Below are 16,907 nucleotides of genomic sequence, written 5' to 3'. Positions count from 1 at the left end.
CCCAAAGTGCTGGGATTACAGGTGTTAGCCACCACACCCGGCCTCTTCTTGCATCTTTTCTTGACTGGGCAGGAGATGAAGAAAGGACCATGATGCCTGTAGTTGTAATCCAGATCTTAGAGCAAAGTCTAGCCAATAGCAGTTGAGCCAGGCTAGCACCCATATTCCCATCAGCCAGAGTTAATAATCATTACCCTTTTATCTCGTGTTTTCAGTCTTCTTTCGGTCATAGCCTTTTTAAGAAAATGAAAATGTCAAATCCACCTTAATTTTTGCCACAGCGGGCATGGGAGAAGATCTGCCCTGGCTGCTGTGAGGATAGCTGGGGATGGGAACGCGCTGCCCTCCTCACCAGCCCTGACCTCTCTGCTGTGCTTCTGGTCCACCTGCCCCCTGGATGGGTCTCCAGCACATGGAAGCTGGCTGGGGTAGCCTCTGGTGTCTGTCCAGCTTGGGGCACCTCTTCACCCCATACCCTCCCCAGTGATCTTGTGTGCTCTCACACTCCCTCTTATTCACACACCACGTGCAGAAATCTTGAGTATCATGGCCAGAATCCTGGCATGTGGTTTCCTAAGTGAAGGACTCCTTGGTCTCTGGTTTGGGTGCCACTCACCAAGACAGAACACAGGGAGGAGCAGGTTTGGGCAAGGGAGTTGAGTTCTGCTTCATACATCCAAAGGAGGTGCCCGGTCAGTTGTGAGGGAGACCAGATGAATACCAGTGAATGAGGGGGCCACCACTCCCCACGGACTTCCTGGGAACCCTTGCACTACTACTGTCGCAAAGCATCATGCTTGGCCAAGCACAGGGTTCCCTTCCTCTAGTAGTTTCCTGCTGCTGCTGCTGCTGCTGCTGTAACAAATGATAACAAACATAGTGGCTGAAACCACCACACGTTTATCTTACAGTTGTGGTGATCAGAGTCCAGAATGAGTTCTGGAGCCAAAATCAAGGTATCATGAGGGCAGAATTGCTTCCAGAGGCGGAGGCTTCAGAGAAAAATTCATTTCCTTCCCTTTTCCGACCTTTAAGTCTCCCTCCATTCCTTGGCTTGTGGCCCCTTCCTCCAACAGGAATCACTCTGACCTCTGTTTTTATTGTCACATCTTTTTCTGACTGTCACTGTTCTCCCTTCCTTTCATTAAAGACCCTTGGGATTACATTGGGCCCATTCAGATAATCTCTCCCTCTCAAGATTCAAATTTAACCACCTCTGCAAAGTCCCTGTTGCTATATAAGGTTAATACATTCACAGGTTCTGGGGACTGGGATGTGGACATCCTGGGTGGGGGTGTGGGGGTGTATTATTCAGCTTACCACATCTCCCAAAACTCAGGGCAACCCTCATTGCTTCTCTGAGGCCAGGCCAAATACTCCCTGGGACATCATGTATGTTCTGGTACCGAAATAACTTGTGCCAAAATGAGAACATTTGAGGTTCATCATTCCAGCCATTCCTTCATCTTGGCCACCCTCTGTTGCCCATCAAAAGGTGCTCATTTGCTGTTACCTCCTCTTGACATCTTTTCCTTCATCTTTTTACAGTTTTGTTCTCTTATTCCCGATGCTTCTGAAGATGGCCCCCTCCCTCCAACTCTTTCCATTGTTAAGTAGCAATGCTGCATCATTGTCATGTTCACAGGCAGATTGAAGACAAGATGGGTTAAGCTGCACTTTAACCATCTCAATAGCAGCAAGATCTTTGAAGAGTGCCCTGACCACTTGTAACTATTATGCTGACTTTCCTCTGACATTCATCGATCATTTTTCCACATTGAAGCCTTGTTAGAGGTCTCTGGGCCTTAAGTGTATAACTCCTACCCTCACTCTGCACCAGTCCATCCTTCATACTGACCCAGGGGGCCTTTTTAACTGGGAAGTCTGCTTACTGAGGCTCCCTAATCTAAAGTACTCCAGTGGCTCCCCGTCATCTACTGGCTGAAATCCATACTTCAGCACAGCACATCCAGCCTCTCATGAGGGCACTCCTTCCTTGTTCTCCTCATCTCCTGCTCCTCCACTTGCATCTCACCCTCTAGACAAATCGAACTGCCAGCCTCTCCCTGAGCACCATGCCGTTCCCACTGCATGTGGTGTCCTCCTTCCCCTTCTCATGGACCACTTGGTGCACTCCCACTTTCCCCCAGGTCTTGGCCCAAGGCATCACCCAGCCTTCCCTGATCTCTCCAGGTGGAACTGATACCTCCCCTGTTTTTCCCACAGACCCCTGCTCAGGCTGTATCTGTCATCTCATGAGACTATTTCTCACTTTGTGTGTAAAAGTTGTTTAAAAATGAGGCAAGAGGCTGGGTGCGGTGGCTCATGCCTGTAATCCTAGCACTTTGGGAGGCTGAAACGGGCAGAACAGGAGTTCGAGACCAGCCTAGTCAACATGGTGAAACCCCATCTCTACTAAAAATACAAAAAATTAGCCAGGTGTGGTGGCAGGCACCTGTGGTCCCAGCTACTCGGGAGGCTGGGCAGGAGAATCGCTTGAACCCAGGAGGTGGAGGTTACAATGAGCCAAGATCACACCATTGCACTCCTGCCTGGGCAACAAGAGTGAAACTCCGTCTCAAAAAATAAAAATTTTTAAAAAGAATTAAATTAAAAAATAAGGCAAGAAACTTAGAAGTCATAAGGAGGCCTTCATTCCCTGACAGCTATAAAATGGAAGTTTCTAATTTTGTTGTAATTGTCAAGTTTCTTTTAGCCTAGAGTTGTACAATTGTACCTGATTATTTAAAAACATTAAAAACACAGTTTAGACATGAAATACATACACTTAAATAATTATGTTTTATAAAAAATTTGGTCAAAGAGTCAAAAATGCAAATATTATGGATTGTATGACCCAATTACATCTGGAAGTTCCAGATGGGACCTAATAAACATAACTTTAAATATAGAGCTAAGATAGAATGAAATAAAAGGAAACTCCAGTATGCCCCAAATGAAGGCAAAACTGTACACCCAAGTTGTCAGCCCATGGGTTGCTGCTGGGCCTACCTGGAGTGGGGTGAGGAGAAGGATATGTAGGCCTTGGGCCAACAGAGGTAAAAACTGGCACCTCCTCATGAAGCCCCTTGAAGGCCTCATTTTCGAGGTCCTCATCTTCATTAAATACATGGTTCAGAAAAAAATGCATCCCAACACCAAAGGATGATGTGTTAGTTGTATCTCTGGGAAGCAGACACTGAGACATGGCTTGGAGTTCAGGAGGTCTACTGGGGAATACGGCCTGTAGACGATAAATAGAGGAGGAAGCAGGATCTTTCAGGCAAGTCTTAGGCCACAAGGCAGGGCCAATACCTGTGAAAGGAAAGAGGTAAGGAAGCAGGAACAGAGCAGGATGTGGATCTGAGTTTCAGCCAACCCGACGAGGAGCTCTAGGGCAAATATTGCCTCTCAGAGAAGTCCTGTGATGGGCAGAAATAACCAGGCCCTAGGACCCCACCTGCACAGCCATGGGCTGGGGCTGCCCAAGAAAAGCATGAAAACCAAGGCATTTCCTGAAGGGGTTCACTACTTGAGCTGTCAGTTAGCAGGGCTCCTTGCAGCTGAATGGTAAGTTCCTGAATGGAGATGTGAGTGGCATAGCTCCATGGCTGCCACGGATGACAGAGAGTTTATCTGTTTCAGGCCGGACTCTGGGTGATGGCACCAGAGGGGGCAGTATCTTCCTTGAGAATTCAAAACCACAGCTAGTACCTCACACAGGTTTGTGATTCAAATGTACATTATCCACTGGGCTAATAAATTGACATAAAAATTGGCCTTAGCCCAATGATTGCACTTGAGGTTTCTGGCTGAAGTAAATTCAAAAACAGGAGGAACCATCCCACAATCCAGACCACAAGCCCTGCTCAGTGTAAGCTCATAGTCACATGTTGCAAAATCCACAAGGAAACAATCCACCATCAGTGAAAACACAAGCAGCGGATTAAAATCCAAGAGCTTGAATTCATGTAAAGATATTTCAGAAGATAATATAACATGAGTATTTTTGTAATGTATAAAACTAATAGATGGCACAAAGTAGAAAAAGCAGAGTGGGAAAAGCATAGAAATAGAAATCACCAAACACTAACATAAATTAAGATACTAGGAGTGCAAGACTCTTTAATTTTTTAAAAAATCAAGATATTATAAAAAAGAAAGTAACATTTGAAAAAGAAAAACCAACAGAATTTCTAGAAATAAAATATATACTCATTGAAAAATTTTAATGGACTGGTGAAACTTCAGAACTAGATACAGCTGAAAAGAATTAGTTAAATCAAAGATAGACAAGAAAAGTACCCAGAATGAAGGGCACAGAGAGAAAATTATAGACAGAAACACGACATGTTAAGAGCATAGGCTAGGAATATTTACCATGCCTCTATCTAATCAGATGCTCTCATCTAGAAAGCAATGATTAGGAAATCTGGAGAAAAACTTTCTTTAAAAAAAGAATGGCTAACAATTTTCAAAATTCGATGAAAGATATAAATCCTCAAATTTAAGAGGCACAAGTCCTGAATAAGGTAAATAGAATGTAAACCAAAAATAAAATTCTAAGCTCCCCAGCTGACTGATGGACCCTTCCCTCGGCCAAGGGCATTCCAAAGCTAACCTGAAAAACTAGTTCAGGCCATGATGGAAAGTGGAGGTTGGACATGCCTCATTATACTCTCCTTCTTTTGGAATCCAGGCACAGCTGACTAGCATTAACATTAAAATGGAGATCCTAAGACTGCCAGAAAAGACTTTTTGTAGCAATAAGACACAAATTCTAGCCTGACTCTAGTATGGCATCACATGAAAAATAGCAGGCCCTGAAAAAATTGAAGTATTTTATCCCAAAACATATTGCTTTGACATATTTTGAAATGGCCCTGCCAAGCTGTCTCTTGAGGGGAAAAATCTACATTCTATAGAAAATCTGTTTCTTTCCAGGTCTTTTCCCTGATCCAGGAGACAATTAACTAAGAGTCTGGCATCTTTTTAGGTCTCATAAAAGCTCTGAAGCCTGCTAGCTGGAGGTTTCATCTACATGATAAAACCTCGGTCTTCACAACCCCTTATCTTAACCTAGACATTCCTTCCTATTGATTCCAGGTCTTTAGATAATAACTCTTTCAGCCAATTGCCAATCAGAAAATCTTTGAATCCACCTATGTCCTGGAAGGCCCTGCTTCCAGTTTTCCTGCCTTTCCAGACCAAACCAATGTATATCTTACATGTATTGGTTGATGTCTTGTGTCTCCCTAAAATATAAAAAACCAAGCTGTAGCCCAGCCACTTTGGATCCCCTGGGGCTGTGTCATGGGCCATTGGTCACTCATTTTTTTTTTCTTTGTTTACTTCTTGGTCACTCATATTTGGCTCAGAAAAAATCTCTTCAAATATTTTATAGTTTGACTATCTTCATCAACAAAAGGTAAAGTCACATGTAAAAATATTGTGATAAAACTATCAAACACCAAAAACAAAGAGGACATCCTGAAAACAACCAAAGGAAATAACCAGATTGGCTTCTAAGGAAAACGACTAGATTGACAATAGACTCTTCTACGGTAAACATGGAAGTCAGAAGACAATGGACTAACATCTACAAAGTGGTAAGGGAAAATAACTGTCAATGAAGATTTTATACCCTGATCAACTATTATACAACAGCAAAACCAAATAAAGATGTTTTCAGAAAATAAAAACTGAGATATTCCATTCATAGACCCTCACTGAAAAAAAACTACTAAGGACTATCTTTTGGGAAAAAGAAACTTGAACTCAGTAGGTAAATCCTGTAGGAGAAGGATCTAAGAAGAAACAATGGTGAGAAAAAAGATCAGTAAATGTGGGTAAATCTTAACATGCACTGACTTTATAAAACAATACAAATTTTAGGGATACAAAAAAATGGAACTAAAATACTAGAAAACAATCACATGTAAGGTGGATGGAGTATGATTAAAATGAAAGCATTCTATGGTCCTTGTGACTTCAAGAAAAGGGCAGAGATATCAATTACATATAGACTTTGTGAGTCAAACACACGTTTAAAATGTTCATTAAAACTGCTAGATAAATAGAATGTTGCCTAGCAGAGGGAGAAAATTTGATTGAAGACAGTTTCATTAATCTAATAGAAGGTAGGGAAAGGGATAAAGAAGTGATGAAAAGATGACAAAATAAAATGATGAAAAAAATCTAAATATATCGTATTCACTACAAATATAAACAAAATAAGCTTTCTAGTTTAAAAACAAGTTGTCAGATTATAAAAGAAAACAAAAATCCAGCTCTATGCTTTTAAGTTTTAGGAGGAGTACTAATTCATAGGAGCATAACCATAAAATAGTTTTCCTTTTTCTTCATGACTACCCTGTAATTGTGCTATATCAACCCTTCCTTGCTTTCCAGCTATTTGATACCATATGACATCTTGTCAAAATTCTAATACTGTATTTCATCGTTTTCTGTTATAAGAAAAGTCTCATTTCAGTCTTAGTGTGAGGCACATTTGAACTTTAAGTGAAGCTCAACACAGAACTCAGGTCCCCTCAACTCCAGTTCAGGCTAGATCTACCTAGACCACTAACAGCTTGGGGTGAAGAGAACATGTGGTCTGCTCTTCAGACCCTGTCTTGCTTCCTTCACACAGACACCAGCCTAGGCCTTCACAAAGCTTCACTTTTGGCTTTATAAGGTCAAAAAGGAGGTAGAGGAGAATGTGCTTACATGTGTTGATGGAGAACCTTCATTCAGCTTGGTTCCACCTATGACTGCAGGCATCTGCTGGTATGGTGGTGTCCAGGTAAGTGGGGTAGTGCTCAGCTTCACCCTCACCCCCTCTGACACTGAGAATCACTCCTAAGAGAGGGATCTGGAAAGTATTGACCCTAACTCTTTCTCAGGGGCAGACATCTCATCCTGTGGCCTATGGCCCACAGCAGCCACAGAGTCCCTGCCCCTCCCATTCATCTCTGTGCTCTGTCCTAGGGAGGCAAGGAAGCTGATGAGGTCTCATCACACCATCGGGTTGAGAGGAACTGGGATGGAGTGGGAATAGCCCCACCTGCCCCCTATGTTGCTTTAAGCCCTACTCTGATGAGTTACTTCTTCAGAAATCGACATGAAATACTGTCTGTTTCCATGATTCAGTACATCCACACACTTCAGGAGACACATATCAAAAGGCCTCCTCTTCTTCCCTACAGTGGAAGATGGAGACTGAAAAGGCTCATGAGCCATGTCCTGGGCTCCCACAAAAGGAGACCAAGACTCTCATGTGGTGGAAAGGGAAGGAATAGCCAACAACCTCCCTCTCTTGAAGTCTTCTTTTTCTGTGTATAGGGAGGAGGGGTGTCAGTGGTGGGCCAGTCCTGAGGTGGTACCTCCTGGTCAGCTCTGTGAGTAAGTGACTGTCTCAACTCCTTTTGGCCGCATGAAGTTAAAATGCGGGGTTCCTCACATCTTTTGTCCTTAGTATTGAGCCTTAGCCTCAATTCCCAGACACAGGCAAAATGATGCTTAACATCCTGTCACATGATGTTTGCAAGCCATATACCTAAAACTTGAGGGCACAAAATAGTTCAGAGTAACTCACTGGACAGAAAAAGACATACCAGCAAACATTAACCAAAAGAAAGCTGGAGCATTAATATTACTGGACAAAACAGGCTTTAATGCAAAAAGCATTACTAGGATAAATAAGATCACAATGTTATGAAAAAAATGAGGTTCAATGTTCCTAACAACATGGTCTCAAAATACATAATGCAAAAAACGACAGAATTACAAAGAAAAAATGGAAAAATCACAATGGGAGATTTCTACATACTTCTCTCTGTAATTGATAAACAAAAATTAGTAAGGATATAGAAAATTTCAAAAGCATATTCAACTAGTCTTATCCAAACAATTAGAGATTTTGTTCTTTTCAAGTATACACGGAATATTTACAAAAATAGGTTGCAAGGCAAATCACAAAAAATTCCAAATAACCTATTTTACTCAGGCTACTCTTTAAAACCACAATGCAATAATCAGAAAGAAATAATAAAATAATATACAAAATGTTTTTAAAAAGAAGAACCATTTACTGAAGAAAATACAAAAGACTTTTTGCTAACAATTTAATACTGTTTTTGAAACAATTCCTATTGTGATAAATTCATAACAAAAATCTGCAGCTGATTACACAATATTTAGCATTAATGTGCAAATATACAGTTGGTAATCTTGTGGGGGAAAATAAACCAAGAGTATACACAATTATAGGAGTAAATTCATATTAAGCATGTCATTTTATGAAATGAAATATGTACTACTGAGAAACACAAAGGACTGAACTACTGAAAATGCAACAGCATGACTGAATCTCAAAAACAGTATGCTGACTAAAGGAACCTACATACAGAAGAGTGTATATGTATGATTCCATTTCTATGAAAAGGCAAAAGTAATCTACCATGGCAGAACACAGATGCATGGATTCATCAGAACTCAAAGATTGAAAAAGAACATAAGGAACTTTCTTCAGTAATGAAATGCTTTATATCTTTATTTATTTTTTTTGAGACAGTTTTAGCTCTCTTGCCCAGGCTGGAGTGCAGTGGCATGATCTCGGCTCACTGCAACCTCCACCTCCCAGGTTCAAGCGATTCTCCTGCTTCAGCCTCCAGAGTAGCTGGGACTACAGGCGCCCGCCACCATGCCCAGCTAATTTTTGTATTTTTAGTAGAGATGGAGTTTCACCATGTTGGCCAGGCTGGTCTCGAACTCCTGACCTCAGGTGATCCACCCACCTCGGCCTCCCAAAGTGCTGGGATTACAGGCATGAGCCACCATGCCTGACTGAAATGTTTTATATCTTGATGGCAGGTATGGAGTACATAAGTCTTTGCATTTGTCAAAGCTAGACAAGCCATAAACTTGAAATCTGTGCATTACACTGCATATAAATAATACTTTAATTTTAATGTTTGTGCAACATTTACCATGAAACATGTTAAAAGACAGGCTGGGAGAAGATATTTGCCATCTGCCCATCTAACAAGGTATTGTGGAGATTATATACATAAGCATAAAATGTATGCCAACAACAGTATAAAAGATGGTAGGGATAACCTGTTGTAAGGTTATCGCACCATATGTGAAGTGGCATAATTTATGTAGACTGTTAAAAAATTAAAGATGTATATTGTAAAACTGAGGACAACCATTTAAAATTATATGTAACTAGAAAGAGAAAGGTGAAAAATAGAAATTACTAAAAAATAGAATACCAATATAAAAATAGAATTAAAAAAAAAACAAACCTCAACCCCAAAGCAGGCAGAGAGAGAGAGAGAGAGAGAAGTATCACTGAACACCTGGAACACAGAAAATAGTAAGATGATAGATTTAAATGCAATCCTATTAGTAATTACATTAAATGTTTGGTGATATGATTAAGATCCAGAATAGATTTTTAATGAAATACCTATAAGCCAATAAGAAAAAGATCTCACAACAGAAACATTAGCAAATGATATGAAGAGGAAATTCACAGAGGAAGAAACCAAATGTCTAGTAAACATGAAAAGATGCCCAACCTCATTAATCAGGGAAATACAAATTAAAATAATGAGCTACCATTTCACACTCATCATGTCGGCAAACGTTCTGAGTCCAGTATCAGTAAGTATGAGCCAGGATGGGAAAAGAGAAAATTACACGATGGTGGGTGTGTAACTGGGCACCATCCCTTCAGTGAGCAGTTCGGGAAGACCAGGAAAGATGAAGGTGCTTTTGCCATCCAGAGTCCCATGTCTAAGCGTCTCTAGAGACGCACTTTAGCAGCACATGCATGCAGATATCGCTGGCAGCAGGTTTGTTCTCATTCCTCTAGAGGGAATGGAACGTAAACTGTAGTTTATGTATTCAATGAAATACTATATTGTGGGTAAAATGAATGAACCAGATATTCTTGTTTAAACATGTCTGTATCTCAAAAACAAAATGACCCATGGAAAAAAGCAAGTTGCAACAGGATAGAGACTGGAATATCATTCACATAAAATGTAAAAATACCAAAACCAGTAGTGTGCATTGTTTACGAATGCACACATGTTAGGAAATGCATAAAGCCCTGTGTGAGAACTCTAGCCTCCGGGAAGGGAGGGGACAGGATGCATAACTCTGGCCTTACCTCTATCTGTAACTTTCCATTTTTTTTTTTTTTTTTGAGATGGAGTCTTGATCTGTCCCCTAGGCTGGAGTGCAGTGGGGTGATCTCGGCTCACTGCAACCTCTGCCTCCCGGGTTCAAGAGATTCTCCTGCCTCAGCCTCCCGAGTAGCTGGGACTACAGGGCCGCGCCACCACGTCCAGCTAATTTTGGTATTTTTAGTAGAGACAGGGTTTCATCACTTTGGCCAGGTTGGTCTCGATCTCTTGACCTCGTGATTTGCCCACCTCGGGCTCCCAAAGTGCTGGGATTACAGGCATGAGCCACCGCGCCTGGCCATAATTTTCCATTATCTGAGCTGCCAGCATACTGAGTCCCGTTGCCTTCCAAGACCAGCTCCACTCCTGGGGTTCCATTAGATAAACACAATGTCCTCTGCTCCCCTCGTCTCCCCCCACTTAAGTTAGTTCCATTGGGCGCTAGTAACCAGGACGCCTGCCTATAGTTTCTTCTTTTTTTTTTCCTTTTCAGTTCATCCCCAGTTCTCGCCACCTCGTAGGTATTCAATTAATACATGTTTAAGTGGACCTGTCCAGGAAGGGGAGTCCTCAGCTCTAAGCTCTTGCATTTCTTTTGGGACTTCTCATGGTTACAAAGAACATTCATTCATACTGTGACTGAGGGTAAACAATTCGCTGCCCACTCGGCCTCAGTTTCCTCCTAAATGACCCGTCTGGCCACTTCCAGCCCCAGCAGGGTCTGATTCTAGGAATTCGGTCCTTTCATGTCGAAAACAACACTCGGGCATTTCACAAAAGCACCCAACCCCCTGGCTCCCCTTGGAAGCACAGCCCGCGTCCCTGGAACCCGGGCTGCACTGAGCTGGTCACATGAACTCCGGGCTTTCTCTGGTGTGACGGGTTTCTTAGATCCCTTTGTGAGCGCAGGTTTTGAAAGGGAACGACCCCGGGTTCTGGGTGTGAGAGGCACAGGGGATCGGCGGGAGGAAGGCTGTCGGAGCCAATCAAGCCGCCTCCAGACCCCAGCACGTCGCCTGGGCTGCGCGCTCCGACTTCGCCTCCGCCCGCGCGCCTCCCGGCCTCGCCCGAGGGTGCCTGGGCAGGCGAGGACCCCAGGTGAGAGGCCGGAGGGTCCTGGAGGGTGGGAGGCCCCGGCGGTTCGGCCCGGGCTCCACGACGGGCTGGCCCGGGCTCAGGGCGTGTCCGTCGCCGCCGGGCGGCTCGCTCGACACTGTTCGCTCCTACCGGCTGTAGATGGAGCTGTCTGGGTTCCGGCAGCCTCCGACGAGCCTCAGAGTGTTTCTCTTTAAACGGCCTGAGAGGGACATGCCTCCCAGGATGCAGTTTGTAGCAACATGGCAGCTGCTGTGCAGCTCCCCTGCTGAAGAGGCGCCGGGACGGCAGCGCAGCTCGCAGCCGGGGCCGGGGCCGGAGCCGGGGTCCCAGCCGCGGCCGCAGAGGGGCGGCGCGCGGCCGGGCCCGACGCCCCCGGGAGCACTGGCCGGCCCCCCAACGGACCCCCCCGACCCCCATTGCGGGCCCGGCCCCTCCCCCCCGACAGGCCGGGGCCCGACGCCCCGACCCCGCGGGGAAACAGGGTCGGCCCCCTCGGAGACCCGGGCGCGCACAGCAGCGGCGGCGGCGACTCCGGGGGCCCGGGCCGGACAGCGCAGGGCCATGGCCGAGGCGGCCCCGGCTCCTGTGAGGGCGGCCCGCGCGCGCACGGACGCGCGGCCTCGGGGCCCCGGGGACGGCCTGAGTGTCCCGGGCTCGGCGGCCCGGCCTGGGATCTCGGTAAGGGGCAGAAACGCTGCGACGTTGGCGCGGGGGGTGGGGGCGCCCTGGAGGGGCCCGCGCGTCTTGACCCGGGCGGTGGGGGAGGGCTACGGGCCCCGCCGCCGTCCGTGTGAGGCTGCGCTCACGCCCGGCCCGGCACACACGCGGCCCCGAGGTGGGGCGCCCGGAGGCGCGCTCGCTCCCTGCGGGGCCCGTGCTGCGTCCGTCGGGGTAGCCGCCGGCACGTTTTCCGCAGAGCTCGGCCCCGCGGAGCCTTCCCTGGCCCGGGCGCGGCGCTGACGCGGCTCTCCCATTTCGCAGAACGGAGACACTGAGGCACAGACACCTGGCGGCGACCCGCCCTGCCGGCCCCAAGGTCACGTAGCAAGGCATCCGTGGCACGGTGCGGTAGCCCCAGAAAGGCCTGCCCAGCGGGCTGCGGGCCTGGACGGGGAGGGGGTGGCTCTGGCTGCGGCCGCCCCTGGGTGAGGGGCCTGGGCCGCCTTGGCAGCAGACACGGCCCGTCGGGGGCGGCGGGGGAGGCCGGGCAGCGCCCAGCTGGGCATCTCCGCGGTGGGAGCAGGTGACCCTCTGAGCTCCAGCCTCTGCCTCCGGTCTCTGCGTCTGGAAGGTCGCAGGCTAAACTTTGGGTGCCCTGACAGATGGTGTCTGGGGAGTAAGCTTCTCAGGGGTTGGGGGCTGGTGTTCCTCTTCAGGGAGACACTCTTAAAAAATCATCCCTCAGATCCTCCCGCAGACCTGCTCTTTGAGACGCCCTGGCCGTGCTAGTGAGAGGATTACTGCATGGGAGTCAGTGCCTTTGAGCCTCAGTTTCCTATTGTGTACACAGGAAGGAGGCAGGATATATAGCTTTCTAAAAAGCCTCCCAATTCTTTAATTTAAAAAAAAAAAAAAACTCTTGAGAAAATAAAATCAAACGAAGATTTTTACATGCCTTACTCTGGGCTCAGGCCTTCGGGGCCCTTGAATGGTATATAATGCTGGGTGAACCATACTGGGTCATTCAAAAAAATGCCACGACTTTCTTAATAAGTCAGATACTGTGGTTATGGATGCTTCTGCTAATGTGGCATGAATCCTGGAGACTCCGTCCACTCCTAATCCATGGGGGAAGGAGGGACGGTTAAATCCTATAAATATGGTTCAGAAGAATTCTCCCTCCAACCCCCTACCAGCAATTTGAGAATTTGAGCTTATTCGTTTTAGATATATTTACAGCTTCCTCCCTCTCTTTGGTCATTTCTTTCTGCTTAGGGTAAGATAAGCCGCAGGTTTACCGGGATGGATGAAATTATAGCAAAAGGCTTTTATTTGGGAGGCGAGGGAGGGAACACGCTCCTGTGGCCCCTCTACAGTCCTCCAAATCCGGAAATGGAGAGAGACAGTCTAATAATAGCAAAGAAATAGTATTTTCCTTTGAGCTCTGATTTGTCTAGCTGGTAAAGATGCCTTGGTCTGCTGGCTCTGTTTACTATACTGGGTTTTGTTTGTTTGTTTGTTTGTTTGTTTTTTATTGTTTCAGTTAAACCTCTGCATTACTCAGAGAGACTAACTTGCTCCCCAGGGATTTTTTTCCCCTTCTTCTTTCTAGTGCTAGGCAGATACCCTAATCTCCCTCTGAGGCAAGGGCTGTAATGTGCCTATTGTGTTGCGTTAGGCAGTCACTTTCCCTGAGAGCCAGGCGCCTAGCCTCGAGGGCCCCCAGCGCTTCCTTCACAGGGAGTGAAGAGTTGAAAGGTGGCTTAGCTGTTGATGAGCCTGCAGGTTTAGGGGTCTGTGAGTTCCTTGAAGATGTTTGCAAAATTCCGTGTATGTGCCCTTGTGTCTTTTTTGAGGACAAGAACCCAAAACTTTCATTAGGTTTTCAAAGAGGTCCCTGACCCCAACTTAAATTATAATATCTCTAAAGGCAAGGCCTTCCTCCCCACCTCTCCCAACCCTATCAAACCTGCCACAGGTCTTTGTGTATAAATAATATCCAGGCCTTGGGATTTTAGAGGTAAAAAGGATTCAAAGCACACACCTGCCTGGCCAGCTGCCTCAGTTGACAGTTAAGGCCTCAAGGTAGCCTGCAGGCTGTGGAACCAGACCACTGGGTGACCTGGGGCAAGTTGCTTAGCCTCTCCTGTCCCCAGTGTCTTCCTGTACTAAGTATGGATAGTAACTCTAGTAGTACCTGTTTCATAGATTTTGTGAGGATTAAATGAGATAATCCTTTAAAATGCTTAACACAGCTCATGGCACATAATAAATGCTGGATAATTGTTAGCCATTCTCAGCTGATTAGCGCTCATGTCTGGTTCGAGGCAGAGACTATTAGACGATACTATCTCAAAAACCTTTTGTGAATAGGATCTTGAATATTCGATCCGTGGCTTAAAAGTGTGATGCTGTCACAGTTAAGTCACGTATAAATGAACCAATAAAAGAAAAAAAGCTGTAGAAGATATGGAATAGCTTTAGATAAGTCTCTGATAGGTGACTAAAGGAATGTCATTATTCTAATAATTTTTTTGTAACTCAACAATTTACCCTTCAGCAGGCATTTATCGAACACATACTATATGTCAGACTGAACACTGGGGCTATGCTAATTTTCAACGGAAGAAAATTGAAATTTTAATTAAAGACCACTTGGATATAGAGCATAGTGACTGAGCAGATTGACTGAAGGAAGATGATGAAGGAGTGGACAGAAATTGTTACAGGAGAAATTGTGTTAGGTTCCAGTAAAGATATTGATGATTACGTAGGTAAATACATAACTAGTTACTCACAGAAGATCATGGCTTCGCCTCCCCAGTGATTCAAGAATTCTCTCAGTGTGAGTATGGCAGGGTGGGGAACAAGGAGAGCATGGGTCATTGAGATCCCAGAAGGACTCCAAGTCTTTATGGTGATCTAGTCTCCCCAAATCTGGATACAAGTCACCAGTCCAGCTGACTTCTGCTCTACTTCCCCATCCTTCCAGGCTTCAACTGCTTCCTCATTCCCCATGTTGGAAACCCCAGGGTGGAACCCAGACCACCCGAGTACACCTACTGCAGTGGACTGCTGCCCACTCCTAAGAGTGGTTGAATTGCCTGCCTTCACCTGCCTCGATGTCTCACTCTGCTTATAGCAGAAGCCAGGCCAGAATACCCAGAAGCTTGTTCAGCCTCTACAGCAGGGGCTGGGCACGTAGAAGATGTTTCCAAGTCAAACATATACCATACTGACTCATTGAGATGAGTCTGCAATGCAACTGTTATCAAAGAGTAGGAGTCTGGGAAACTTCAGATAATGTCGTGTCCTCACTTTTGGACCGAGCGAAGGCAGGAACCCAGGGCACCACAAAGGCCTAATGCTGATAGAAGTGGTGGTGGCTGGATGCCAAGTCCACCTTCCAGTTAAGAACATTAACAGTTCTGGCCCCTGCTGGTGAGCCCCCCACCCCTGCTGGGAGGTGTGGGATAGTAAGTGCTTGGCTTTTACAAAATTCTGCTCTTTTGTTTCTCAAAGTTTTATGTTCAGTGCTCCAACAACTCAGGGAGGTAGTGTGTGTGTCAGATATTATTATCCTTGTTTTATGGATGAGGACACAGGACACTAAGAACAGAGAGGTCAAACGACCGATCCAGAGTGACACAGGTGGCAATAGGTGTAGACAGGGCCAAAAGCCACATGTTCTAACAGGAGTCGAGAACCCTTCCCCTCTCTCATACTGCTGTTCGTAAGGTACCCGTGCAGTGTATGTTGTGAAAAAGGAGATGGCTCTGTAAGAAACAAAAGATGGCATAATCATCTTTTGTTTGCGGTTCATAATAGTGTTATAATTGATGTCTAAATTGGTGTTGTGGTCTCTAGAAGAGATTCACATATGAGGGGCACATGTTATTGCTACCAAACGGAAGCACTTTTTATGTGTATACTTGTCTTTGGGATTTATGAGACTGTGGCCTTCAATCCTCTTTTCCTTTCTTCCCTGAACACAGGTTCAGCAGCTGGACATGGAGAACCAACGCTCATCACCTCTGTCGTTTCCCAGTGTTCCACAAGAAGAAACCTTACGTCAGGTCCCTGCTGGACTCCCCCGAGAAACTCTGTTCCAGTCCCGCGTTCTTCCTCCCAAAGAAATTCCTTCTTTGTCTCCCACCATTCCCCGTCAAGGCTCCCTGCCCCAAACTTCCAGTGCTCCCAAGCAAGAGACTTCTGGCCGGATGCCACATGTGCTCCAGAAGCGACCCTCACTCCTGTGTTCTGCCGCTTCTGAGCAAGAGACTCCTCTCCAGGGCCCCCTGGCTTCCCAGGAAGGGACCCAGTATCCACCCCCAGCTGCTGCTGAACAAGAAGTCTCCCTTCTCTCTCACTCCCCCCACCACCAAGAAGCCCCTGTTCACTCCCCTGAAGCTCCTGAGAAAGACCCCCTGACCCTTTCCCCAACAGTTCCCGAGACTGACATGGACCCCCTGCTCCAGAGCCCGGTCTCCCAAAAGGATGCCCCCTTCCAGATCTCTTCTGCAGTCCAGAAGGAACAGCCGCTCCCCACGGCAGAGATCACCCGCTTGGCTGTGTGGGCTGCCGTCCAAGCAGTGGAGAGGAAGCTGGAGGCCCAGGCCATGAGGCTACTGACCCTGGAAGGCAGGACGGGGACAAATGAAAAGAAGATAGCCGACTGCGAGAAGACAGCCGTGGAGTTCGCGAACCATCTGGAGAGCAAGTGGGTCGTGCTGGGGACCCTGCTGCAGGAGTATGGGCTGCTGCAGAGGCGGCTGGAGAACATGGAGAACCTGCTGAAAAACAGAAATTTCTGGATCCTGCGGCTGCCCCCCGGCAGCAATGGAGAAGTTCCCAAGGTAAGCACATCCCAACTGGGGCTTCCCAAGGAAGTGATCTGAATTGGAGTGTGGTTTAGGAATGTAGTGTCATATGAAAGAAAGGGGTGGTTGA

At 46.2% G+C, this 16,907-nt stretch overlaps 1 protein-coding gene across 4 annotated transcripts in view; it reads left to right on the top strand.

The window, feature by feature from the left end:
- Positions 1-16,907, top strand: part of ZNF777 (zinc finger protein 777) — a 66,819-nt gene that overhangs the window by 25,466 nt on the left and 24,446 nt on the right. Inside the window, exons 2-3 of one of the 4 annotated variants that reach the window (XM_032762087.2) lie at positions 11,796-11,975; positions 15,953-16,813. In XM_032762087.2, coding sequence (XP_032617978.1) covers positions 11,859-11,975; positions 15,953-16,813 — 978 coding nt within the window. In that variant the 5' untranslated portion in view covers positions 11,796-11,858. Of the gene's footprint in view, positions 1-11,195; positions 11,298-11,795; positions 11,976-12,199; positions 12,361-15,952; positions 16,814-16,907 lie in introns of those variants that run through there. The other 3 variants (XM_032762088.2, XM_058427729.1, XM_032762090.2) reach the window with 3 other exon arrangements.

The sequence above is a fragment of the Hylobates moloch genome, unplaced genomic scaffold (genome assembly GCF_009828535.3).
Source record: "Hylobates moloch isolate HMO894 unplaced genomic scaffold, HMol_V3 SCAFFOLD_1, whole genome shotgun sequence".
Lineage (NCBI taxonomy): Eukaryota > Metazoa > Chordata > Mammalia > Primates > Hylobatidae > Hylobates > Hylobates moloch.
The sequence above is the reverse complement of the archived record's forward strand: the minus strand, read 5'-3'. Positions and strand labels throughout refer to the sequence as shown.